Consider the following 27,707-nt stretch of genomic DNA (forward strand, 5'->3'; position numbering starts at 1 on the left):
CCAAAAAAGACACAAAATGAGAAGACAGAATAACCCCAAAAAAAAAACCCACAGAAGACATAAAAATGACAAAAAAAAGACACAAAATTACCAAAAAAAGACACAAAATGAGAAGACAGAATAACCACAAAAAAACCCCACAGAAGACATAAAAATGACAAAAAAAGACACAAAATTACCAAAAAAAGACACAAAATGAGAAGACAGAATAACCAAAAAAAAAACCCACAGAAGACATAAAAATGACAAAAAAAGACACAAAATTACCAAAAAAGACACAAAAATGACACAAATGACCAAAAAAGACACAAAATGAAAAGACAGAATAACCACAAAAAACCCCACAGAAGACATAAAAATGACAAAAAAAGACACAAAATTACTAAAAAAAGACACAAAATTACCAAAAAAGACACAAATGACCAAAAAAGACACAAAATGAGAAGACAGAATAACCACAAAAAAAAACCACAGAAGACATAAAAATGACCAAAAAAGACACAAAATTACCAAAAAAAAGACACAAAATGAGAAGACAGAATAACCACAAAAAAAACCACAGAAGACATAAAAATGACAAAAAAAAGACACAAAATTATCAAAAAAAAGGCACAAATTGAGAAGACAGAATAACCACAAAAAAAACCCACAGAAGACATAAAAATGACAAAAAAAGACATAAAATTACCAAAAAAAGACACAAAATTACCAGAAAAAGACACAAAATTACCAAAAAGACACAAATGACCAAAAAAGACACAAAATGACTTACAAAGACACATAAAGACATGAAAAGGATTAAAAAATGGACAAAATATCCCAATAAGACTCAATGGAGTTAAACTATTATACAATGTAACATTCTGGGTTTCTTTTGTGTACAATGAGATATTGTTTGAACAAAAAAAGGTTAGAATTGTTCCATTGTTCATTGTTATAAATTGATCATTTTATTATTAATTTGACACAGGGGCCACAGCAGGAGCCAAAGGCTTCTTCACAGGGGCAGTGGCCCCTGGAGGCCCCTGGTTAGAACCACCACTGCTCCACACCTTCTTCATCCTCTCTTTCTCTAACTCTCATGTTGTTTCCTCTCAGGGTCGTGGGGGTAAGAAGTTCCACATCGAGCTGAAGGAGATCATGGAGCGAGACCCGCTCTCTCAGCTGTGTGAGAACGAGAAGGATCTGATCTGGACACTACGCTACGACTGCAGAGAGAACTTCCCTCAGTCGCTGCCCAAGCTGCTACTCTCCGTCAAGTGGAGCAAACACGAGGACATGGCCCAGGTTAGGAAACAAAGTCTGTTCTTTACATGTACAATTTGGTGACACCAGAGATAAATGAAATTAAAAGTAGTTGCATGGTTTTAACCCATTAAGGCCTAAAATGCCTGTAAAACCTCTGGGCGATTTTCAAATGACCCCCTAAAACCTGAAGTTTTTCTGGAAATTCAACACCTACTAAATAATAGATTTTTCAGCCTCTGTAGCAGATAGAAATGAAATTCAAAAAGTATTTGAGAGCTTATACCCGTGGCTTTCATGAGCAGTTGAGTTATTCGTCCAAACCTTCAATAAAGTTTTTTAAAAAATCAACAAACTCAGCAAATGTTACATTTGTCTGAATAAAAAATCCTATGCATAATACTAATACATGCCCATTAGCAAGATGCTAACATGATATGACCACTGGAAGAACAAGACATATTTCTCATTAGCCTACTGTAATAAAAAAAATAATAATTATCATAATAATAATAATAAATAATAATAATACATTTTATATATTGCACTTTTCAGGGTACTCAACGATGCATAAAGTAATATAAGACATAAACAGTCATGATTTCTTATATCATCATCACAATCAATTATTATTATTAATAATATTAATATATTATTAATAATATTATTATTATCTCCATATGGCCACAAATCTGTCTGTTCTTCGGTGAAAATATGTCGTCTAAAAACATATTCCTCATCCATAAATGCCGGTCGATTGGTTCCGAGGGTTCAAAGTCCAGATCAGCAATAAAATCATCGGTGCTGTTTTCATCTCTTCCGTCACTTCCTGCTGAGCTCCTCCGCTATAGTCGTCTTCCTCCATGATTTAAAGTTCTGGAAAAGTCCCATGATGCATTGCGACACTCCCACATGTATTCTGATCATGATTCTGATGCATTTCATTGGCCAAGAGACCGAAAATAGGTGGAAAAAAATACAAATACTACAAAATGACATATCCTTTGTCCCGGCCTTAATGGTAGAGTGACGCAACAGCGCTCCTGGTTTTAATGGTAGAAATGCGGTAATGCTTTCCCGGCGTCAATGAGTTAAACAGTGTTACAAGCATAATAAAAAGTTTTTTTGTTGACAACTCTACACTTTGGATAGTACTTGGGGGAATTGTTATTTATCTGATGGTCATGGGACAAATGTTTGAGAACTATCTCTTTTTAACCCCCTGAACGCCACAATCTCGCTGGTGTATGGAAGAGAGAGCCAAAAATATACAGTTTTTTTGTTGAATAAACTGTAAAATACAGTCTTTGAATCCTTGAATCATAGGTTACAAAAGTTTTCGTTGACCAAAACGAGGCTCATGTCCGTTTTATTGCACCTTTTAATTAATTTATCCTGTGTGGGTGTTGAGAGTTCTGAGTGTTAAGAGTTCTGACAGAAATTGAGTGATAAAGCAGCTGCTCCACGGAGACATTGTGTGGTTATTTGTGTTGCCTGCAGCCAGTTGTGTGTTTGAGAAGCAGAGACGCTCAATCACAGCACGCAGGAAACAAACTGTTCCAGTTTAGCAGAGAGCAGCTGGTTCAGTGATTCACCATAAGAGACCTAAAAGACATCAACTGTCCATTTCACACCTGATCAACGTCAATTTGATACAGGATCAAAATCAACATTACTGTAAGAATGTTCAATTCTTGATCCAAAGGCTAATCAAACTTTTATCACGTTTTTATTCAGTGAGCTACACACTGTGATTAAATGTCTGAGCGCTAGAGGTTTGAATCAGCGTATCGGCCCCACGATGCAATTTTATCCCCATACTTTTTTTTTTTTTTTTTTTAACATTTGTTTATTGATTTTTCAGTGACATAACAAAATCAAGAGATGACATTACAAGAGTCAAAACAGTGTCAAGTGTAACAAGTAAAAAAATAATATTAATAATAAAAATAATACATAAAATAAAATGAAATCAGATAAGGAATAACTAATAATAAGAAGAATTACCAAAAATAAATAAAATAAATAAATAATTAAATAAATAAAAATGGAAGCGAACAACAAATACACAGAACAAAACAAAAACACAAATAGGTCACCCACTGCTAAATAAAAGTCTAATAATATGTTCACTTAAGCAAAGATAAATAAAAAACATTCCCAGCATGCTACAAAATCACACAAGAAAAACTCACAACTAGTAGACAATCAGGGTGGCGACTCAGGAATAGCCGTAAAAATCAATCCCTCAAAAAATCAATCCCTATATCCCGATGCTTGAGTCACGATACGATATTATTGCCATTTTAAGCATTTCGCGATATGGTGAGTTTTGCGATACAATATATTGTGATTTAACTGTTTAACTACATTTTTGGTCCACAAAATTAAATTCAATCAAGAATTGTTTTGTCAAATAAGAGAAAATTCTCAGTCTATTCATCTCACTTCAGTCTTTTTATTTCTCCACAATGAGAGTCAAACCCACAGACTGACCAACAAAGTATTCAGTCAAACTGAACTGAACTAATATCAAACATGTTGGACGACAACAACTGCAGCATTTTATCAAACTTTCAAAAACAACAAGCTTCACTACTCTGTTTTTGAATGAAACATAAGAAAAGCAGAACTTTTCATCGTTATTTCGACAACTTCCCGACACGATATCCTGACTGGTGCCTATAGATTCATTAGACCAGCAGATCGATGCTCGTGGCCATGAATCGATATAATATTGACTATTCCTTTGTGTGTGTGTGTGTGTGTCTCAGCTCCAGGCTCTGCTCCAGATCTGGCCCCAGCTGAGTCCCAGAGACGCCCTGGAGCTCCTGGACTTCAACTACCCCGACCAGTACGTCAGAGAGTACGCTGTGGGCTGTCTGCGGGAAATGAGGTAACCACATGGATCCATATTTATATAATACACTGTAGGGGTGAAGGGCCGCTATGGCCCTAAATTTATATCACAATATTTCAGGGTATTTTTTGCAATAACAATATTCTTGACAGTATACTGAAAAAAAAAAATATATATACACTACTTGTCAAAAGTTTTAGAACACCACAATTTTTCTATTTTTTATTGAAATTCAAGCAGTTCAAGTCCATATTTACAAAGGTAAATAAAAAAGGTAAGGTTAACCAAAACTGAAAAAGAATGTACATTTCAGAATTATACAAAAAGGCCTTTTAAAGGGAACAAGAAATGGGTTAACAACTTAAAGCAGTTCTGCAGCAACGGAGGTTGATCAAGCCTTGAAAGTTGCTAAGTTGCTACCAATTCCTACAGGTGTCCCAACTTTTCTTGATCACTTACAACCCACAAGTTGCTCCACATTTAAGGGAACTTCTGCAACAGAGTTGGGAAGAACTTTCTGAAGAATATTTGGTTTCCATTGAGTGTGTTCAGCTGTTCTATCTGTTAAGGTGCTACTTCAATGAGTCAACAGTTTAGAATACATTTTCCTTTCTAAACTGATTCTATGATTTCTTTTTTTTAACTTCAGTTGTTTATTTGTTATATGCATTAATTTCAGAGTACACTGAGACATTAAACTGCATCATTTTCAATAAAATTCTGGAAAAGTTGGTGTGTTCTAAAACTTTTGACCAGTGTATTTATCAGAGGCCAACATTTCCATATTAAACATACTTTTTAAAATTGGTCTTTTGTAATATTCACATTTTTTGAGACACTGAATTTTAGTTCTCCATTAAATGTAAGCCATAATCATTATAATTATAAGAAATTAAAGATATTAAGACATTAAATGTTTCATTCTGTGTGTAATGGATCTATATAATGTGTTATTTCCACTTTTTGAGTTTAATTACTGACATAAATAAACTTTTTTATGATATTCAAATTTATTGAGATGCACCTGTAAATAAAAATCGTACAACGAAATACAAATAAACCACATATCTAAATTGTAGTTTAAAGTGCCAGATATAGAATATGTACTCTTGACTCTACAGTGCAAAATGGAAGTACTAGAAAATAATAAAAAATATTACTGCAAATGTAACTAAGTACATTTACTTGTGTATTTTCATTTCTGTACCTTTATGTGTGGTAATTCCTTTAGTTGAAAGTGTGTTGTCTCTTTTCTAATCATAAAAATAATCATTAAATATCCATAACAGTGTTTAAATGAAAGAAATGCAGCCTCTCAGTTCCCCTCCTCTCTCCGTCTCCAGTGACGAGGAGCTGTCTCAGTACTTGCTACAGTTGGTGCAGGTGTTGCGTTACGAGCCCTACTACGACTGCGCCCTCACCCATTTCCTGCTGGAGCGCGCCCAGGGCAACCGCAAGATAGGACACTTCCTCTTCTGGCATCTACGGTTTGTACAGACATGTTTGTGTACACTGGAGAGAAAGGGAAAGAGAAAGTTTAGTTGTGAAAAAGAGGTTTCTCCTGTGACTGAGGACGCTCTGCTGCCCCCTACAGGTCAGAGATCCACATGCCAGCTGTCTCAGTCCAGTTTGCTCTCATGCTGGAAGCCTACTGTAGAGGCAGCATCCCTCATATTGAGGTCCTAAAGAAACAGGTGGGACACACACACACACACACATCATAATCACAGTTTTTATTTTTTAACTAGACATTTAAAAGTGGATAGCTTTATGCAAAAAGAAATTAGTGTATTTCACAAGGCAACTCAGTGTTTTTGTTGAACGCATTTCTGTGCATATTCATGCATGTCCATACGTAAATTGCCTTCAAAGTAAAAGCACTGCAGTTGTATTGATTTCTTGTTTTCGGGGTAACTTCACGCGGGCCGGACCGGGACAGCCAACGGGCCGGATGTGGCCCCGGGGCCACCCAATGCCCAGGTGTGCTATAGAGTGACATGTAGGAGTACATGTGAAATAGAGGTGTGAATCAGCATATCGGCCCCATGATAGGACTTTATCCCAATACTGAAGTCATTATTGCGATTTTAAGCATTAACCCATTAAGGCCTAAAGCGCCTGGAAAAACATGCCTGTAAAACCTCTGGGCGATTTTGAAAGAACCCCCTAAAACCTGGAGTTTTTCTGGAAATTCAACAGAAGATTTTTCAGCCTCTGTAGCAGATAGAAATGAAATTCAAAAAGTATTTGAGAGCTTATACCCGTGGCTTTCATGAGAAGTTGAGTTTATTTGTCCAAACCTTCAATAAAGTTTTTTAAAAAATCAACAAACTCAGCAAATGTTACATTTGACTGAATAAAAAATTCTATTTATAATACTAATACATGCCCATTAGCAAGATGCTAACATGATATGACCACTGGAAGAAATAGACATAGTTCTCATTAGCCTACTGTAATAAAAAAAAAAAAAAATTATCATAATAATAAATAACAATAATAAATAATAATACATTTTATATATTGCACTTTTCAGGGTACTCAACGACGCATAAAGTAATATAAGACATAAACAGTCATGATTTATTATATCATCACAATCAATTATCAATATTAATATATTATTAATAATATTATTATTATCTGGCCACAAATCTGTCTGTTTTTCGGTGAAAATATGTCTTCTAAAAACATATTCCTCATCCATAAATTCCGGTCGATTGGTTCCGAGGGTTCAAAGTCCAGATCAGCAATTAAATGATCAGCGCTGTTTTCATCAGATCTCTTCCGTCACTTCCTGCTGAGCTCCTCCGCTATAGTCGTCTTCCTCCATGATTTATAAGTTCTGGAAAAGTCCCATGATGCATTGAGACTCTGATCATAATTCTGATGCATTTCATTGGCCAAGAGACCGAAAATAGGTGGAAAAAAATACAAATACTACAAAATGACATATCCGCTGTCCCGGCCTTAATGGTAGAGTGACGCAACAGCGCTCCCGGTTTCAATGGTAGAAATGCGGTAATGCTTTCCCGGCATCATTGGGTTAAAGGAGATGAGTCATTCCTCGCTCTCTTTTTTTTGTCAAACTAATAATGAAATGTTGTTTCATGGTCCTCGACTCTGCTCCTCGTCCCGGCTGCACCAGGTGGAAGCCCTCAGTAAGCTGAAGTCGGTGAACGAGCTCATCAAGCTGGGAACCATCAAGAACGCTCGGAGCAAGACCAAGGAGGCGATGCTGACCAAGGAGGCCATGATGACGTGTCTGAGGCAGAGCGGATACTCAGAGACGCTGTCAGACCTCCATTCTCCTCTCAACCCCAACGTGCTGCTGTCAGGCATCAAGTGAGACGCTTCACCTTACTGCTGCTGAGACTTTCTCCTCTTAGATTATTACAGTCATTCACACACACACACACACACACACTCTTGTACTTCTATCTTTGTGAGGACCCTCATTGTTACAGTGAATTCCCTTGAAAAGTTGTAATAGTTTTGGATTTTTCATTAGTTTTAGTTTTATTTTCATTGTGATTTTTTGTTTTCAAATTCAATTAGTTTTAATGAGTTTTTAGAGTGAGTTTGCCAGTTTTAGTTTAGTATTTATGTTTTTTAAATGCTTTAGTTTTAGTTTAGTTTTTATTAGTTGTAGTTTCTTGTAATGGGGTATTTGTTGGGTGGGAGATTAAAAGAGGTCACAGTAAATTTTGCCTTCATTTCCTTTGTCTGATCCATCTTGATTATGTATGAAAAAAGTTGACAAAGACGAAAACGAAGGACATTTTCACTATAATTTTAGTTAGTTTTGTAACCACACAATACAGTTTCAGTTAATTTTTTAAACTCTCATTTTTGAGAGGACCGGCCAAAATGTCCTCACTTTGCAAAAATGTCCCCACTCTGTTGGTTAAAAACGTGTTCTGGTCCTCACTATGTAGGAAGTACAAGAACACACACACGCACACACAAACACCCTCTCTCTTTCACACACACACATTTTCTCTCTCTCACACACACACATACACACTCTCTTTGTCACACACAAACACACACACACACACTTTCTCTTTCACACGCACGCGCACACACACACACACACACACACACACACACACACACATTCTTGTACTTCTATCTTTGTGAGGGCCCTCATTGGAATAGTGAATTCCCTAGCAAGGTTATAATAGTTTTGAATTTTTCATTAGTTTTAGTTTTTATTAGTTTTAATGTTAGTTTTAGTTTTTTGTAATGGGGTATTTGTTGGGTGGGAGATTAAAAGAGGTCACAGTAAATTTTGCCTTTATTTCCTTTGTCTTATCCATCTTCATTATGTATGAAAAAAGTTGACAGACAAAAAAAGACATTTTCACTATGATTTCAGTTAGTTTTGTAACCACACAATACAGTTTCAGTTAGTTAATTAATATTTTTTTTAAACATGAACCTAATTGTAACCTGAACCCTTAAAACAAAGTCTGAAATCTCTAAAAAGCCTTTAAAGAAGCGAGGACCGGCCGAAATGTCCTCACTTTGCAAAAATGCCCTCACTCTGTTGGTTAAAAACGTTTTCTAGTCCTCACTATGTAGGAAATACAAGAACACACACACACACACACACACACACACACACACACACTCTCTCTCTCACACTCTCTCTCGATATCTCTCTCACACACACACACACACTCTCTCTCTATATCTCTCTCTCTCTCTCACTCTCTCCTCTCCTCTCTTTCCTCAGTGTGGAGCGCTGTCGGTACATGGACTCTAAGATGAAGCCGCTCTGGATTGTTTACAACAACAAGCTGCTGCTGGGAGACACGCTGGGGATCATCTTCAAGAACGGAGACGGTAGGAGGAACCAAATAAATCACTTCCATCCTTCTTCAAAGTAAACTCTACTTTTACTTTGAAAAGCACAAGGTTTTATTTTGAAATTAAGATCATGTTTTTTCCTTTTCCTAGACTTGAGGCAAGACATGTTGACCCTCCAGATTTTGAGGTTAATGGATCTGCTATGGAAGGAGGCCAATCTGGACCTCAGGTGAGTGTGTGTGTATGTGTGTGTGTGTGTGTGTGTGTGTGTGTGTGTGTGTCTGTGTGTGTGTGTGTGTGTGTGTGTGTGTGTCAGATTTTGTCCAGCTTATTTGTTCCTGTGCTCTGTAGGGAAGGGGAAGCTCTGGTGGGGTGCAGCAGACACTAAATGATCCCATGCTAGTTTGACCTACGACCCTTTTACACCCTAGATGTCCACACACACACACACACAATATCTGCATTACATCCTAATGAAATCCAAACTTTGGCACTCCTACAAACCCTTTTTCTCCCCTGGTCATCCTGTGACACATCTGGAGCCGAGCAGTGGAGGGGCTTGTTTTGACAGTTGAGCTGGAGGACAGTGCTTCAGATTACAGGGACAGGGGTCAAAGGTCGGACACAGTGATGGGGCATGAATGAATGAAGGGAGGGACAGTGTAATAAAAACCTATGTGATGCGGTTGATGTGAGTTTGTTCTTTCATGTATCATACGGCACATATCCTTACTTGTTGCGTGCACAATGGGCCTCATTCACAAACCGTTCTTAAGAACAAATTTGTTTTGTGTCATTGCCATGTGTATATTAAGATTAAGATTTTTAAAAAAAAGTCCTTTATTAGTCCCACAAAAGGGAAATTTCAAGAATTCCATCAGCAAAGTGGATAGCAAAAAACAACAATAAATAGTAAACCGGTATTAGCAAATAAAACAAATAAAATATAAAGTATTAACAATTAACAGTAAGGCAAGTAGAAATATAAAAAAGTATTAAGAATTAAAAATAAAATAAAACAAAAACGTATGAACATTATATACAATGTAGACAGAGTCAGCAGTTGGATATGGACCATAGAGTATTGAACATATAAATTAGTGATAGTGATTGTCAATCACTGCATTGATTTTTAGGGCCTCGGGGCAATCTCCCCAGCACTGGTCCCATACAGCAATATCTGTAGGGACCAGTGCTGCACTACTGTTATACTGTGGATTTCTTCTTCTTCCTCTTCCGGACGCAATTTCGTCCCGCTACTAGTCCTACAACTTGAAGAGTTGCAGGACAAATTATATATCAAAACGTGCGGTTTGATCGGGATCGGTGTGCTATTACTTTTCTCTACAGAATATGAATTTTGCATTGAAATGAATGGGACGGCCGACAAAAAATGAGCGAAAAAGAACAATAATTGGAGATTTTTAAACGTCTACTTCTCCGGCATAATTTCACCTAGAGACTCCATTTAAACTTTAAACAGTAGACACAAGTCTTGTGTATCGGTGTATTAATCCACGTTTCGATAGGTCATATAGTTTTTTATCAATCCCTGTTCAATGACCATGATCATTTTTGGAGAAATTCTGAGATTATAATGGGTGTGTATTGCACGGAATGTTCGTGTCACAGTGTGTGACATCATCGCCAGAGTGTAGAGGGAGAGAAAAAACTGTCAAAAAATAAATTTGAAAACTCGAAACTTGAAAAATCTCTAATTCCTCTCTTTTCCTGCAGAATCGTACCGTATGGTTGCCTAGCGACGGGTGACCGGGCGGGGCTGATCGAGGTGGTCTCCTCAGCGGACACCATCGCTAACATCCAGCTGACCAGCAGCAACGTGGCCGCGGCCGCCGCCTTCAACAAGGACGCGCTACTCAACTGGCTCAAAGAGAGGAACACGGGGTGAGCAATGACTGGATGAGTGACAGCTGACACAGAGTCAAGCCACAATCCTACAATGTTATTAAAGCAGACGCTTTTATCCAAAGTGACGTACAAATGAGAGTTAATACAACACAAGCAAGGATGAAGTCAAGAAACATAGCAAGAGTCAGAGCCGTGGGTTCAGTTTGAGTCCAATACGCTGCAAAAAAGCCAACTTGCATTTTTTGGCCTAAAATTTAAGTTGGTAAAACTTGGAAATATAAATTATTGACATTTAGGGCAATAATGTAAGTTAGCACAACAAAGGAAGCCAGTTGTCTGCTCAAAAACAAGTTGGTGAGTTGTTGTTACTTATATCTTTAAGTTGGGGTTCACAACAAGGGACAATAGTTCTGATAACTCTTATTTCTTTGTTGGGAAATGCAGGAAATGTGGTGAAATTCATTAGCGAAAGCTAGCGGCTAACTGATGCTAGCGGCTAACCGATGATGGCGGCTAACTGATGCTAGCGGCTAACTGATGCTAGTGACTAACTGACGCTAGCAGCTAACTGATGCTAGCGGCTAACTGATGCTAGCGGCGCTGCTTGTTACGGCTACAAGAGTAGCCATTAGCGTATCAATGCTAACTCAAAATTGTGGTCGCAACATTAGCTGACATTTCATAGCGGCGTTACAATCGTGCCAATTCAGCACATTGCAGATGTTAGCAGAAGTAAGGATTAAAAGTTATTTAAAAAAAGTTATGTAAAATTATAAGTTAGAAGCCTACAACTTACAGTTGAGTTGACAAAAATCTGAATTCAGAGTTGAACTAACTCAAAAACAAAACTTAAAATATTTAGTTTAATCGTCCAACTTAAAATTTTATCGAAGTTTGTTGCCTTGAAATTTTGAGTTCACCCAACTTTTCTTTTAACATGAAGTACTATTGTATTACAGATAAAAAAAAACATAAAAATGAACAAACATGTTCAAACATCAAACATTTGCAACATGTTTGATGCAAATCTACTACAATCAAAAGGATATACAATTTATATAAAATGGAAATTAAAAACCTAATTAAAAGCTAATTTAAACAGATGGCTCAATTAGAAAGACAATCTGGGAAATAAATGTGAATAAATGTGTTGTTGTGTTGACAGTGATGCTCTGGAGCGGGCCATCGAGGAGTTCACTCTGTCGTGTGCAGGCTACTGTGTAGCCACCTACGTCCTGGGCATCGGGGACCGCCACAGTGACAACATCATGGTCCGCAGCACCGGACAGGTGGGACGCACAGCTTGTGTTTCAATCATCTTGTCTCCATTTGGTTCTTGTACTAGACCTGCGTCCATCACTGATGTCTCTTCTTTTCAAGAAGGGTTTGAAGCCCATTATAAACATAGTGAGGGGAACCAGTCTGCAAATTTTTATTTTTTTTTAACCAAGTATTTATTGGTGTTCATATGCATTTACACATCTTTTAGATTGCATACAATTTTTCTTTCTGTTACATACATATAAACAACTATACAAAGTTATTCATGAAATGTATGGACTGAACAGTCAAACAAATAACAGTTTGGCAAACAACTTAGGCTCAATGGTCTGTTTCTGACGTACTTCTACATCACACATACATTTGGACAGTTCTGAGGTAGCATAGTTTGACAGCGTTTCACATTGGTAGATTTAAGTATCTGCTCACAGGGCACCATCTTGTTGTGAAAATGTCCATCTTAAGATGAAGGTGAGCCGTTATCTTCTCCATCACATATACCTTCTTCACTCTCTCCTGCCACTGGGTATAGTAGGAGGGAGTGGTTTTAACCATAAGACAGTTATCATCTTCTTAGCTATTAACAATAGGACATGTAATAGATACAGCTTTCTTTTTTCCCATCTTCCCTTAGGGAGTGCTCCTATGATATAAAATTGTGGGGTCAGAGGTAAATCGATGTTTAATATAGAAAATAATTCTTTCTGAATCCCTTCCCAATAATTTTTTAACTTTGGACAGTCCCAAAATATGCGTGTTTGGTCTCCGATCAGGTGACAATCCCTCCAGCGTATATTTGTTTTATTGTTATCAAATTTGGAGGTTATGGAGGGAGTTCTAAAAAAATCTCACTTTTAATTTCCAATTGAATTCTTTCCACATTGGGCTACTGGTTATTTTATGTCCCTCCTCACATACATCAGTCTGCGAATATTTATGTTAAACCCCTGATCATTTTGGCTGATTGTGTCGTTGTCTTAATTGTGATGTGGCATAACTTTTGAGGGAAAGATATTGAGAAAGGTTTTTATTTATTTTGAGTTTAAGTTTAACCAATAATAAACTCTGTTTTAACCCTCTGAACCCCAACAAGCTGTTTTTATGGCGTTTTTTTTTCGCTTTTTACATTTTACTCACTGTGGCTGTGTATTTCACTGCAATATATATATATATATATATATATATATATATATATATATATATATATATATATATATATATAGTCATGGAAAAAACATTGTTAGACCACCCTTCTTCAATTTCTTGTTCATTTTAATGCCTGGGATAATGATTTTGGTTCTTTCAAGAAAAGCATGGAAAATGTCTAGATATTAGCTCTTAAACTGAACTCTTATAAGATGTTTTTGTCGTCCTTCTTGTCTGTCAGCTCTTCCACATAGACTTCGGGCACATCCTTGGCAACTTCAAGTCCAAGTTTGGCATCAAGAGGGAGCGAGTGCCATTTATCCTCACACACGACTTCATCCACGTCATCCAGCAGGGCAAGACTGGGTACACGGAGAAGTTTGGCAGGTTGGTTCCTCTTTAGTTTATCCTTTTATCTTCAGCCTCGGCTTTGTTCTAGGACTGTTGGATGTCTTTCTTTGGACCATAAAAGAATCAGCCGGTGTCATTTAATGCCCCTGACTGAAAACATCTGGTTTCTGAATAGAAAGCTGAATAGAAACTGGCCTGTTGCAAACAGAGAACCAGCTTAGAAACATGAGCGAGTACTGGAATCAGCACAATCATGGCTAGAAATGGGAAGTCAAAAGTATATTTTGTGCAGAATAACAGTTACAGTTGTTGTTTTTTTTTAAAAAGGACATAAAATAATAAGTTTAGAATAACCGTTATAATTGCATAAATCATAATAGATGTTCCTGATGTGGACAGTTATTAAAATACAATTAAAACCATACACAAATATAGTAATAAATAAACAATGAAAACAACAAATAATACTAAAACAATAAAATATTAATAAAAACTCAATTTGAAAAGAGAGTTACAGTTGTTGTTTTTTTTAAAAAGGAAGTAAAATAATAAGTTTAGAATAACCGTTATAATTGCATAAATAATAAAAGAAACGATGCAAGTTCTTGACAGGATCTAGTTATTCCAAATGGTTTATTAGACATGTAGAATAAAGTGATTTTTAAGCTTCATTTGGTTACTTTTACTACCGGGAACCTCGTAACAGATGATCTTCTTAAGGACTGTCGGAAAGTTAAAATTTCAGCGATGACGCCTAGAAATTTGGTGGTTTATGTGTGTATCATCCCAAATCCATGAGACTGAGACAAGGTGAGCTCGATTTGTGATTGTTTAAATGTTTAATTTATACACCAAATAGGCTTAATGAGCATAAAAGGCTGGGATAAGGCAACATTTTTTAAACAAATAATGTTAGGCTGTATTTAAAAGGACAACGTAGAAAAAAAAACTTGCTTTCTTGCTCTTTTCTGTGTAAATGTATTAATAGAGCAGTTAATGTTATGGTATAAAAAGGGTAAATATGAAATGATGGACTGTGAAAAGAAAAGCAGTCTCTTGGTCAGGTTGTAGTACCGTCTTTCACCAGCAGGAGGCAGCAGGAGATCACTGAGCAACATCTGTTCTCTGCATTCCTTCATCTCTAGTGAACTCTCAGGTGTTTGACTGGTTGGTCCTTTACCTGTATAAAGTTTAGCTTTATATGATGCAAAAATTATGTATTTTTAAAAATGGCCGCCGGTGGTTACTGCCGTGGAATGCTTTGCCTACCCTACAGCTGCTGTTTCATGTTTTCAGCACCACAAATATAATTTAGAGACATGTTAAAGTGACAAAAGCTTTATTACAGTCTAATAGAAAAGAACATTAACTTTGTATAACATTTTATTAGGTCTTGATATTCCCATTCACAGGCTACGGCCTCCTCTTTGGCTTGTATTCTTCTGTTGCTCCTTAAAAAGAAAAAATAATTTTAATTATTGTATGACCTGCAACAATAAAAACAAAACACATTTAGACAGAGAAAAAAAATCATACATTTAAAAAATTGAGATAATCCGCCCCACTATTATGGGATTAATTTTTTTTTTCTCAATATTTTTATTAGGAGGTCACATCCGCATCACAATTGAAAATATAAACATATCGATACAATAGAAATACTGTGCATCATGAAGAATGAAGAACAAGACATACAGTCTGTCTCCTAGGATGTTTTCTTATTTTATATTTATGGCCCAATAGGAACATGATTGGGTGACTAACAAACAATGTATAAATCAAAAAATAATAATTAAAAAGAAAAAGTAAAAAATAAGGTGAAAATAAATAAGTAATAATAATAAATAAATAAGTAACTGAGGATTCTTGTATGTAATAATTAAATAAGTGTTTTAGCTACAGGGTGTAGACAAAATACAAGGGAAGCCAAAAGACAGGAAAAATAAACAAATAAATAAATAATAATAATAATGATAAAGATAAGAAGAAAAACAAAGAGAGGAGGTGGGGGTCCATCAATCTGTAGGTATAGAGTGATTTATGGGATTAATAAAGGATAAATCTTGTTGAAACCTGCAGAGACCCTGCTTTTGTAATTGTTTTAAATAAAAGTGCTGTTGCATTGCTGAGCACCCTGAATTCATCAAGTTGAAACAACTTCAACTCTGAGCAGAAATGCACCCGGTGTCATGCATTTTTCCCCATTGTTCAGTTGGAAAACGTTCCCCGTCTCGTCCTAAAATAAGCCTTGAACGCACCATCAGCCAGGCGCAGCTCCTGCACCAGCTGGTGGTACTTCCTGTCATTTCTCTCCTTTCTCTGCTTCCAATGAACGGCCTCTCAGTCTCAGTCGGAGCCTGAGCAAGAACCCTTCACCTGTCTGTATTTTATGCCAAAGAATAAAAGTAAAAAAGTTAGCAGAGGTAGGTGATTTGGTGGTTTCCTAGCAACAATAAAGAAAGATGAGACAGCAGACTGTGCTCAGTCAGGGCCTCTTTTAACCCTTTGATGCACAACATGGGTCAAAAATGACCCGCATTCATTTCCTTCATGTTATTTAATGCTGCTGTGTGTTTCTGTGCTCCATCTTTTGATATCAACATATTTTATGTTTGAATATTCCAAGTAGTTTTTGTATGATTACATAGCTAACTACTTGGCTAAGTATTTAGCCAAGTAGTTAGCTTAGCAAGCTACTTAGCCAAGAAGTTAGCTAAGTAGTTAGCTTAGCAAGCTACTTAGCCAAAAAGTTATCTAAGTACTTATCTTAGCAAGCTACTTAGCTAAAAAATGGATATGGATCATTTTTGACCCATGTTGTGCATTAGAAGGGTAGTGACACAAAAAGGGATTTTATTCAAAAATGAATAAAGGAAAACATAAAATTAGGATGTCTGATGATCAAAAACAAACTAATTGAGGAAAACCTGGAATATTGAATGATGAAAATAATTTATTGCAAATATATAGAACATAAAAACTCTGTCGGGTCACTTTAGACCCATGTTGTGCATCAAAGGGTTAACAAGAAAGGCAGAGCTTTCTGCAGCCTGGCTGGCTCTGCTGAAACAAACCTTGTTTATCAAGTAGGTATCGGTAATGAGACATGATAGGAAATACCCTCGTGGTTCAGAAATCTGTTATTGTGACCTACATAAACATGTGGAGACGAGTCCTGTGTTTCTGTAGCAGAACTAGATAATAAACCCGTCATTTACCCGTGTGGTTAAAATGTACAGATCTGTTGTGAATCATTTCCCCTGTTATTGTTTTTCTGCATCACTGTAGCCCAGGGGTGGGCAACCTGCGGCTCTGGAGCCACACATGGCCCTTCAGGCCGTCTGCAGTGGCTCCATGTGGCTGCGACAAAAAAATAATATAAATTCTTTACATTTAAAATGTTATTTTTCATTGGTGCTGGCCCAAAGCGATTTGTATTTTTCAATTGTCAAAATGTGTGGCTGTAAAAAGATTTTTAAAACATTTTATTCAAATAAAATGTGAATTATAGCTTATAAAAGTCTACCGGTCTGCACCTTAAATTCAAAATTTTGCCAACTTCAAGTCTAGTTTCGAGTTTCCCTCGCTAGTCTATCTTTCGATTCCAAATCTCCTGAGATATTTCACACAAAAATCATACAAAATCATAAAAATTAAATGCTCATTATGACCTAGTATTAACGTTGGTAGGCTGTGTTATCTTTAAGCTTAAAATAAGGTGGCTCCATTTCAACAGTTTTTCTCTTATTTTGGCAGACAATGGCTCTTTTGTTAGTAAAGGTTGCCGACCCCTGCTGTAGCCTGTGCAGTTTTTTTCTGCACTCAATATATTGACTTTTTGTGATTTTTTTGTGTTGTGTTTAAATTAATGCTGCAAATGTTTGACAGTCGGTACAAATTGGCGGGAACTTTTTTTCCCAAGTAGCTATTCCAGATGTTTACATGTTATTTTGATAATAAAATAATATAATGCATAATGATTATCTATCTTATCTATCTTATCTATCTTTCAGTGTTTCGTTAACAGAGCCTGAAAGTCTATTTTATTAGTTTTGATTGTAGTTTATTTATTTATGTGTTATTTATCTACAATATTTTATTATTTCTTTTCCACACTTCAATTACAATCTTTAATATTCTCGAGATTTAGAAATGAATTGCTGTGGAAAAGGATGTACTTATTATAATTTAATATTGTTATATAATTAACCCATTGACACCTGGAAAGTGGATATGTTGTTTTGTAGTATTTGTATAAGCTCTCAGATACTTTTTGAATTTCATTTCTATCTGCTACAGAGGCTGAAAAATCTGTTATTTAGTAGAAGCGTTGACACTTCTGATGAATTTCCAGAAAAACTTCAGGTTTTAGGGGCTTATTTTAAAATCGCCCAGAGGTTTTACAGGCGTTTCAGGCGTCAATGGGTTAAAACAACATTGTTACAACAATACTTTCGTTTATCGTGATAGTTTCTGGGAAAATATATCGTCCAAAAAAATGTGTTATGGTGACAGGCCTGACTGTGACCACAATATATCAACGCTCATGGTCTCTTGCACAACTCATTAAATGTTTAATTGCATTGACTGAGTGAGCAACTTGATGCATAATCAATATATATATTGATTATGCATCAAGCTCACATGCCAACTTCTGTTTCCATAGCAATTGGACTTTTTTTGCTTTGAAAAACTTTTACTATTTCATTTGTTCAGTGTTGCGGTAAGGACTCAGAAGTGTGGGACAGGCACATTTAGATGAAAAAAATCATAAATTATCAGTAAGCAAAAAAAAAAAAATGTATATGGTGCAGAGTAATGTTTATATGAAACTATTTAATTTGAAAAAATGTCATATTTTAATTGAATTGGCTCATTTTATGTATCTCAACATTGAGACCACAGTTGTGGGACATGGACAAAAGTAGTGTTTGGACCCTTAAAATGCTTCATAAATTGTATTAAATCACATTTTTTAGTTTTTATTTTTCAGTGTCAAGATGTGCAATAACACTGTGTATATATTTATCAAGCACCATAGGACAAATTTTAACATAAATCCAAAATATCACTGCTGGGACTTAAAAATGCCCGTGGTTGCAGAAACACTCATATGTGACATTTAACCTGTGGAGGTATTCAACAGCTTCACAGTCTGAAGGGGCTTCATTTCAAAAGATGTTTATCTGCAACAACAAAAGTGTGATGCTCTGCTGCGTCAGCAGATGTGGCATGTGTGGGCTCAGAAAGTGGTTTATTGTGAGGAAAACACGTACACAAATCATTATCTGTGAGCGGAAACACCCTGGTGGAGTAGAATAGAGAATAGAATGCCTTTATTGTCACTATACGCATCTACAATGAGATTGTAAGATGACTCCAAAAAGCAGTATGACAGTAAATATATAAATAAATATAGATACACTACTGGTCAAAAGTTTTAGAACACACCAACTTTCCCAGAATTTAATTGAAAACGATGCACATTTGCAACATTTAAAATTCTTTATTGAGCATGATAGTGTTTTGAAAGTAAAAAAAAGATTCAAAATCACATTTTATGTTGGACTAAAGGACTAAAAAAGACACAAAATGACTAAAAAAAAGACACAAAATGACTAAAAAGACACCAAAAGACACAAAATGACCAAAAAAAGACACAAAATGACAAAAAAAAGACACAAAATGACAAAAAAAAGACACAAAATGACCAAAAAAAGACACAAAATTACTAAGAAGACACCAAAAGACACAAAATGACTAAAAAAAGACACAAAATGACTAAAAAAAGACACAAAATGACTTACAAAGACATGAAAAGAATTAAAAAATGGACAAAATAGCCCAAGACTCCATAGAGTTAAGTTGTTAACCCATTTCTTGTTCCCTGAAAAAGGCCTACTTGTATAATTCTGAAATGTACATTATTTTCCAGTTTTGGTTAAGCTTACCTTTTTTTATTTACCTCTGGCAGTTCACCACTTACCTTTGGACCCTTTCAAGCTGTTCATTTGACTTGAACTGCTTGAATTTCAATTAAAAAACTGGAAAAATTGGGGTGTTCTAAAACTTTTGACCGGTAGTGTACATAATATACAATATTCAATACAATATACAATATAATATACAATATAATGTACAATATACAATGTAAACATAGGCAGGAAAGGGAGGAGAGGTGCACAGTCTTTAATTTTCCATAGCAGATATGATGCTTTACTGTCTTCTCCATAAATATATTGCACGTTGTCAGGTATTGTACATTACAAAAAAATATATTGCACAGTAAGAGTCCATGTGTCCATGTATGAAATCAGTGCATATGAGAGTTCAAGTTGGTTATTGCTTTTGGGAAGAAACTGTTTTTGAATCTGTTTGTTTTGGAAAGTTTAAATTTCAGCGAGGACGCCTGTTTTTACAGTTTCTCTCTACAGTAATCAGAGTTCAATCCCAGCAGGAGGAAGATGGTTCAGGAGGCTTTTTGTTCCCATGACCATTACAACACAAAATCATATTTCTGTTCTATCAGGCTTTCAGTCAGAGCCCTGCCTTCAAAATTGTAGTTTTTACTATTTTCTACCAGATTGAGCCATAAACCTGGTTTCCACTAAGGTTAACTAAGGCTGCTGTCTTATTATTCTGAATCAAAATCAGTGTTGTTAGTCATCATTGACATATCAAATCCCCCCTAACATTTACTAGAAAATTATTCAATGTTTGTGTATATTTAATAAAAAAAATAAAAACACTGGCTTTGTGTAAACCAAGAATTATTATTTAAGATTAAGATTTCCTTTATTAGTCCCACAAAGGGAAATTAAGTGTGGGACCGCAGTATAAACTAGAAATATAAGCAAATTAAAAAGTACAAAATAGTATTAACAATTTACAATATAAACAAGTAGAAATATAAAAAGTATTAACAATAAAAATAAAAACCTTTAGGAACATTAAATACATGTAGACAGAGTCAGCAGTTGGATGGATCATTTTCTTTATTTGTTCTTCTGTCTTTACTGACAGAAAATAACAGGAATGGCATTCTTGTTTAGTTTTTTCTTCTTCATGGTGAGATGTATGGTTTTTTAGTTAGGATTGTTACCTTGTAAAGTCTGTTAGATCAGCTGTTCTCAAACTTGGGGTCGGGACCCCAATTTGGGTCGCGAGATGATTTCTGGGGGTCGCCAAATCATTTTGGAAGTCAGCTCTGTCTCCACTGTGTTAAAGTGTTCATGTGTTTTAGTCTTTTTGGTCACTTAATCTCTTTTTTTGGGTCATTTTGTGGGGTTTTTTGTAATTTTGTGTCTTTTTTTGATCATTTTCTGGTCAATTTTTGTCTTTCTTGGTAATTTTGTTTCCTTTTTTGGTAATTTTTTCTTTAGATTTTGTGTCTTTTTGGGTCATTTTGTGTCTTTTTGGTCATTTTGTGTCTTTTTTGGTCATTTTGCTTCCTTTTTTGGTCATTTTGTGTCTTTTTTTTTGGTAATTTTTTTCTTTTCATTTTGTGTCTTTTTGGGTCATTTTGTGTCTTTTTTTGGTAATTTTGTGTCTTTTTTTGGTAATTTTTTTCTTTTCATTTTGTATCTTTTTTGGTCATTTTGTTTCCTTTTTTGGTAATTTTGTCTTTTTTTTGGTAATTTTTTTCTTTTCATTTTGTGTCTTTTTGAGTCTTTTTTGCTCATTTTGTGTCTTTTTTTGGTCATTTTGAGTCTTTTTTGGGTGATCTGAACTGTGAGTGTGAGATTGTGTTCAGTGAGCGGGGGTCACGGACAACATGCATGTTAAATTGAGGGTCACGACTCAAAACGGTTGAGAACTACTGTGTTAGAAGATGCTGGGACATGACAGCAGAGACATGTTACTGGACTGTACGTGTCAGATATAATGAATATTACTGTACGTGTCAGATATAATGAATATTACTGGACTCAGATATAATGAGGTGTGTCTGTGTTGGTCTTGTAGTTTCCGTCAGTACTGTGAGGAAGCCTATCTGGTCCTGAGGAAGAATGGGAACCTCTTCATCACACTGTTTGCCCTCATGCTGACTGCTGGACTGCCTGAGCTCACCTCAGTCAAAGACATCCAGTACTTAAAGGTATCACACACACACACACACACACTCGTTCATGTATGTTTAAACGTGTAAAACTTGTCAATTAGTGCTTTATGTAAAAAAAATCTACACCTTTAACTAGAGGTAAGGAAAAAAATCGATACAGCATAGTATCACAATATTTTGCGTGGCAATATTATATCGATTCATGGCCACCAAGTATTATATAGTAAAGTATAGTTTTTTCGGAGGCTGTAGCGAGCTCAATTTTAGGAATATACTGGAGATACTGTATATTTTTACAGTAAAACTGTTTTCTACAGTTTTACAAAAGTTTTGTACTATTCTTTGATTAACGGTAATTACAAGTGTAGGCGATTTTTTGCTGTTTTTACATTTTCCTCACTGTGACCTTATATAATAAGTCCTGCAGCTCTATGGAATCAGCACAATCATAGAAATATCACAATTTCAGACACTGAAAAGCAGCCCCTCCTCGAAGCAGTTTGCATTTCCACAGATTCTGGATTTTTCATTGACGCATTGGAAGTTCCTTCCATGGAACTTTTTTGTGGGGGAAAAAAACATGCCAGACACAATTTATTAATCAAGGAAGAGCTTTCCATACGGTATAAAACATGTCTGGAGGGGATCTTTGAACAATCAAAAAACAATCTTGTTTTTTGTTGTTTCTGCTCTTGTTTTTAGTGTTTTATGGTTTGCTTTTATTTATTGTTTTTTTAAAAAGCACTGAATCTATTTATTTTAGTGTTTATTCCTGTTGTATTTATTTTATTGTCTCTTGTTCTGTTTGTTTATGTACAGCACTTTGTTGCGGCTGTGGTTGTTTTAAAGTGCTTTACAAATAAAGTTGAGTTGAGAATCGAACTTTATGCATATTCTCTAAATATATATATATTTTTTTTAATTATATTTATTATGTTTTTAGACTTAACATGACACATACATTAATGAGGGTTTACATGCCCACATTCTTAGATAAAAACAAAACAAAGCAGACAAGACAAATTACCGCTAAACCAAAGTGGTAAGCTCTAAATAATTTCAAAATAAATGTTGTTATTAACTTCCTGGCCCCCCCTCCTCCTCCTGTCCCCCCTCAGGACTCTCTGGCTCTGGGTAAATCCGACGACGAGGCGCTGAAGCAGTTCCGCCAGAAGTTCGACGAGGCCCTGAGAGAGAGCTGGACCACCAAAGTCAACTGGATGGCCCACAACGTGGCCAAAGACAACCGCTCCTAGAGCAGCTGGGACCCTCCACGGCCACCAGGACACAGTGAAGGAGTGTGTGAGTGTGCGGGAGGGGGAACAGGGTGGCAGCCACCCTGATTTAAAGAAGGGAATCTAGCAGAATATCCCAAACACGAGCAGATCGGCCCCCATGTACTGTAAACTACTCTCCAAACAGTTCAGCTCCCCTGCTGCACCCTCAACTACTGTCCCCCTCCTCACCTCGCAGCTCTGCCACGCCTCCTCCTGGAAAAAAATCCAAATTCATGGTCTTTGTGACATTTCTGTGGAATCATGGTGGGGGAAAATTGCTAGTTTTGCACAGGCACAGCTGACGGAGCACACAGCCAAAGGAAGGAAACTGAAGCACCACACTAAAAAAATAAAATAAAATAAAAGAGCTGTCCCGACAGAAACGGGCTGACGACAAAACCCACAACACGGAGTGGAGCGTTTTTGTCAGACGGACTAGAAACTCTGCTTGTGCGGACCGTGGTTTTAGCAGAACTGCTTGCAGAGATAAGAGACGGGTTGGACCGGGCGGACTCGGAAAAGACTCAGAAACGTCGGACCCCCAAGTCTTAAAACAATGTGCACAACTCAACACAGGAAGTGCATGTAACACCCTCGCTCCCGCTGCCTCAAAGTGTGCCTCAAAACTGCGGGAAGATTGTATTTTTTATGAGTTTTTCTTTTTGCCATTTTAAGATTTTATCATGAGATGTGCCAGACTACTTTACTAGTCCACAGAGAAAACTAGTGTTAGGGAAATAACAATGGAAGAGAAGAGAAGAAGGCTGGAGGAGAGGAGAGGAAAGGAAAAAGACCCTGAGCCTCTTTTTTTCGGTCCACTGTTTGAATCTCAGTTAATTTGGACCGCTCAACACTGGAATGTTTTCAGAAAGACACATTTTCAACTGTCTTTTAATGAACTAAACACTTTTAATTCTTTTATTTTGAAACGACAATGCGCATTGTTTATTTTCAGATTTTTCAAATCAAGAGCATTACTGGACAAAGTGTTATCACCTGTGAGTTATTATCACTAGCCAACTTGTCTTAAATGCTAAAGAAAACCATGACAGATAAAACTCACTGAGGAATAACTTGATGCTTTTAACACGTTAGGACCAAAACAAAAAAAAAGCAACTGTTCAGTCATTTTAATTGTTCATACTGTGTTTTTAATTATCAGTGTCTGAATTGAATGTGAAAACATGTGCCGCTCTCTTTTTAAGTGTATTTGTTTTTATACTGCAGGTGTGGGCGGAGTCTGGGGCCCGTGTGGGCGGGGTTTATCAGTAGGGACATTACACTGCGATGCAAAGCTACTTCCTCGTTTCGACATACGGTGCTCCTCGGCATCTGCATCTGTGTTTGATTTCTGTGCAATATCCGAGTATATGAACTATATCTTATAATATAAAACCTTAGGCCCGGGCCTAAGCCTATAATGGTTTCTTCTCTGTCGGTTTATGTGTGATGCAGCTGTACTTCACACCACTAGCCTTCAAAAGTCTCAGACACTGGATATTGTCAAATGTACAGGCTTTCATTGTTTTGCTGGTTTTTGTTTTCATAGGAGTTTTATTAAAGTTATTTTCCACTGCGCTGCATTCCTGCCTCCAGCCTGTTTCCTTGTTTACATGTGGGAGGTGAGATTGATCCCACTCACACCGCCACAGTGGATATTTTTACTGGCGCAAGAGCTGTGGTGAATACTTATACTTATACTGGTTTCAGACCAGAAATATATTCAAATCGATTTTTACCAGAATCAGTCAAATAGAGATACAAAGTCAAAATTCCATGCATCAAAGTTAAGACAAAATTTAGACCCAAGGTGAACTACAGGTACACTACTGGTCAAAAGTTTTAGAACACACCAGCTTTTCCAGAATTTAATTGAAAATGATGCAGTTTAATGTCTCAGTGTACTCTGAAATTAATGCACATTTGCAACATTTAAAATTCTTTATTGAGCATGATAGTGTTTTGAAAGTAAAAAAAAGATTCAAAATCACATTTTATGTTGGACTAAATGACTAAAAAAGACACAAAATGACCAAAAAAAGACACAAAATGACAAAAAAAGACACAAAATGACAAAAAAAGATACATAATGACAAAAAAAAGACACAAAATGACCAAAAAAAAAGACACAAAATGACTTAATGACAAAATAGCCCAAGACTCCATAGAGTTAAGTTGTTAACCCATTTCTTGTTCCCTGAAAAAGGCCTACTTGTATAATTCTGAAATGTACATTATCTTTCAGTTTTGGTTAAGCTTACCTTTTTTTATTTACCTCTGGCAGTTCACCACTTACCTTTGGACCCTTTCAAGCTGTTCATTTGACTTGAACTGCTTGAATTAAATAAAAAACTGGAAAAATTGGGGCGTTCTAAAACTTTTGACCGGTAGTGTACATTTGGAAAAAATAGAACATTGTGGAAAAAGTTGAATGTTTTTTATCATTTCAGACAGTGAAACTCCATTTAAAGGCTCAGGAAACCTTTGCAGGTGTTTGAGTTTATTCACTGTTTATGGTGCGACACCATGAGTTTTTTCAAAATTGAACTTTTTCACAATATTCTAAATTTCTAAGACACTGAGTTTTGGGTTTTCGTTATCTATAAGCCATATTCATCAAAATGACAAGAAATGCAGACTTGAAATATTTTATCTATATAATATGAGTTTTACTTTCTGAGATAATTGACAAACAATATTGAACTTTTTCATGATATTCTAATTTTTTGAGATGTACCTGTATAATCTTAGAGGGAAATTTAAATGATTATCAACACAGCAACCTCAGTTACTTAATTTCACACTGTTGGTCTCTATAAGAAGAGTTAAGAAGAGTAGGAACGAGTCTCCCAAAGTCTCCAATAACACCAGAAAAAGATGATTTGTCACTAGACGCTTTTTAGAAAAAGAATCTAAATGAGCATTAATAAATGATTCTTTGTCTTTGCACCGTAACCTTAGTTACTAAATGTCACACTGTTGGCCTCTAAAAAAGTGAGAAAGACTTGAGGATTTGATTTTTAGCAGAAATCTTTGAAAAAAAACATGTTGTTTCTTACCTTGACAGACTGAAGAGAAGAAACACAGACGCTCAAAATCAATACACAGTGCAAGGAGTCATTGAGTCTCAGCTGCTGACGTAATATTAAATAGATTACTCTTTCAACCTTTATTTGTTACTTGCTGCATGGAAACTTAACCCTCTGAACCCAAACTGTTTCTACATTTTATTCACTGTGACCTTGTATTTCACTACAATGTGTATGTATGTATATATATATATATATATATATATATATATATATATATATATATACACTACCGGTCAAAAGTTTTAGAACACCCCAATTTTTCCAGTTTTTTATTGAAATTCAAGCAGTTCAAGTCAAATGAACAGCTTGAAAGGGTCCAAAGGTAAGTGGTGAACTGCCAGAGGTAAATAAAAAAAGGTAAGCTTAACCAAAACTGAAAAATAATGTACATTTCAGAATTATACAAGTAGGCCTTTTTCAGGGAACAAGAAATGGGTTAACAACTTAACTCTATGGAGTCTTGGGCTATTTTGTCCATTTTTGAATTCTTTTCATGTCTTTGTAAGTCATTTTGTGTCTTTTTTTGGTCATTTTGTGTCTTTTTTTGTCATTTTGTGTCTTTTTTTGGTCATTTTGTGTCTTTTTTTTTGGTCATTTTGTGTCTTTTTTTTGTCATTTTGTGTCTTTTTTGTCATTTTGTGTCTTTTTTTTTGGTCATTTTGTGTCTTTTTTTAGTCATTTTCTGTCTTTCTGTGTCTTTTTTTTGTCATTTTGTGTCTTTTTTTAGTGGTTTAGTCCAACATAAAATGTGATTTTGAATCTTTTTTTTACTTTCAAAACACTATCATGCTCAATAAAGAATTTTAAATGTTGCAAATGTGCATTAATTTCAGAGTACACTGAGACATTAAACTGCATAATTTTCAATTAAATTCTGGAAAAGTTGGTGTGTTCTTAAACTTTTGACCAGTAGTGTATATATATATTAGGAATATAAGGGACTTTAGGGGCTAAACGGTGGTGTAGTGGTTCTCGCCTCACAGCAAGGTGACAGCTCTTTTGTGTGGAGTTTGCATGTTCTCCCCGTGACCAAGGTTATAATAGTTTTGGAATTTTCATTAGTTTTAGTTTTAATTTCGTTGTGAATTTTTGTTTTCAAATTCAGTTAGTTTTAGTTCGTTTTTAGAGTGAGTTTGCTAGTTTTAGTTTAGTTTTTATTTTTTGAAAATGCTTAGTTTTAGTTTAGTTTTTATAAGTTTTAGGTTTTTTTTGTCTTTGTTTCCTTTGGTTTATCATCTCAGCCCCAATAAGGTTATTAACTCTTACAGTTCTGGGTGTTTTGTATTTTGGTTCTAGTGTAAACATCCCAGTCTCAGTAAACATATTCACCATGTGTTGCATGTTCAAATAGAAACACTGAATTATGAATGAAAAAAGTTTAGAAAAACAAAAACTAAGGACATTTTCACTATAATTTTAGTGAGTTTTGTAACCACAAAATACAGTTTCAGTTAGTTATCGTTTTTTAAGAAACTCTAGTTTTTATTTTTATTTCAGTTAACGAAAATGTTTTTTCAATTCTAGTTTTCGTTATTTCGTTAGTTTTCGTTAACTATCATAACCTTGCCCGTGACCAGCGTGGATTCTCACCGGGTACTCCAGCTTCCTCTCACAGTCCAAAAACATGCACTTAGGTTGAATTGGTGACTCTAAATTGCCCGTAGGAGTGAATGAAATGATTGTCTGTCTCTATGTGTCAGCCCTGTGAT

The 27,707-nt window shown here is 35.8% G+C and overlaps 1 protein-coding gene across 1 annotated transcript in view; it reads left to right on the top strand.

Moving 5' to 3' along the window:
• Positions 1 to 24,489, top strand: part of pik3cb (phosphatidylinositol-4,5-bisphosphate 3-kinase, catalytic subunit beta) — a 117,320-nt gene extending 92,831 nt beyond the window's left edge. Inside the window, exons 13-24 of the mRNA XM_059332038.1 lie at positions 1,099 to 1,287; positions 4,020 to 4,141; positions 5,449 to 5,592; positions 5,700 to 5,799; positions 7,254 to 7,450; positions 8,847 to 8,956; positions 9,071 to 9,149; positions 10,658 to 10,825; positions 11,955 to 12,078; positions 13,458 to 13,603; positions 21,533 to 21,665; positions 22,748 to 24,489. Coding sequence (XP_059188021.1) covers positions 1,099 to 1,287; positions 4,020 to 4,141; positions 5,449 to 5,592; positions 5,700 to 5,799; positions 7,254 to 7,450; positions 8,847 to 8,956; positions 9,071 to 9,149; positions 10,658 to 10,825; positions 11,955 to 12,078; positions 13,458 to 13,603; positions 21,533 to 21,665; positions 22,748 to 22,885 — 1,650 coding nt within the window. The 3' untranslated portion in view covers positions 22,886 to 24,489. The remainder of the gene's footprint in view (positions 1 to 1,098; positions 1,288 to 4,019; positions 4,142 to 5,448; positions 5,593 to 5,699; positions 5,800 to 7,253; positions 7,451 to 8,846; positions 8,957 to 9,070; positions 9,150 to 10,657; positions 10,826 to 11,954; positions 12,079 to 13,457; positions 13,604 to 21,532; positions 21,666 to 22,747) is intronic.
• Positions 24,490 to 27,707: the final 3,218 nt, after the last annotated feature.

This window comes from Centropristis striata, chromosome 4, assembly GCF_030273125.1.
Source record: "Centropristis striata isolate RG_2023a ecotype Rhode Island chromosome 4, C.striata_1.0, whole genome shotgun sequence".
Classification (NCBI taxonomy): Eukaryota; Metazoa; Chordata; class Actinopteri; order Perciformes; family Serranidae; genus Centropristis; species Centropristis striata.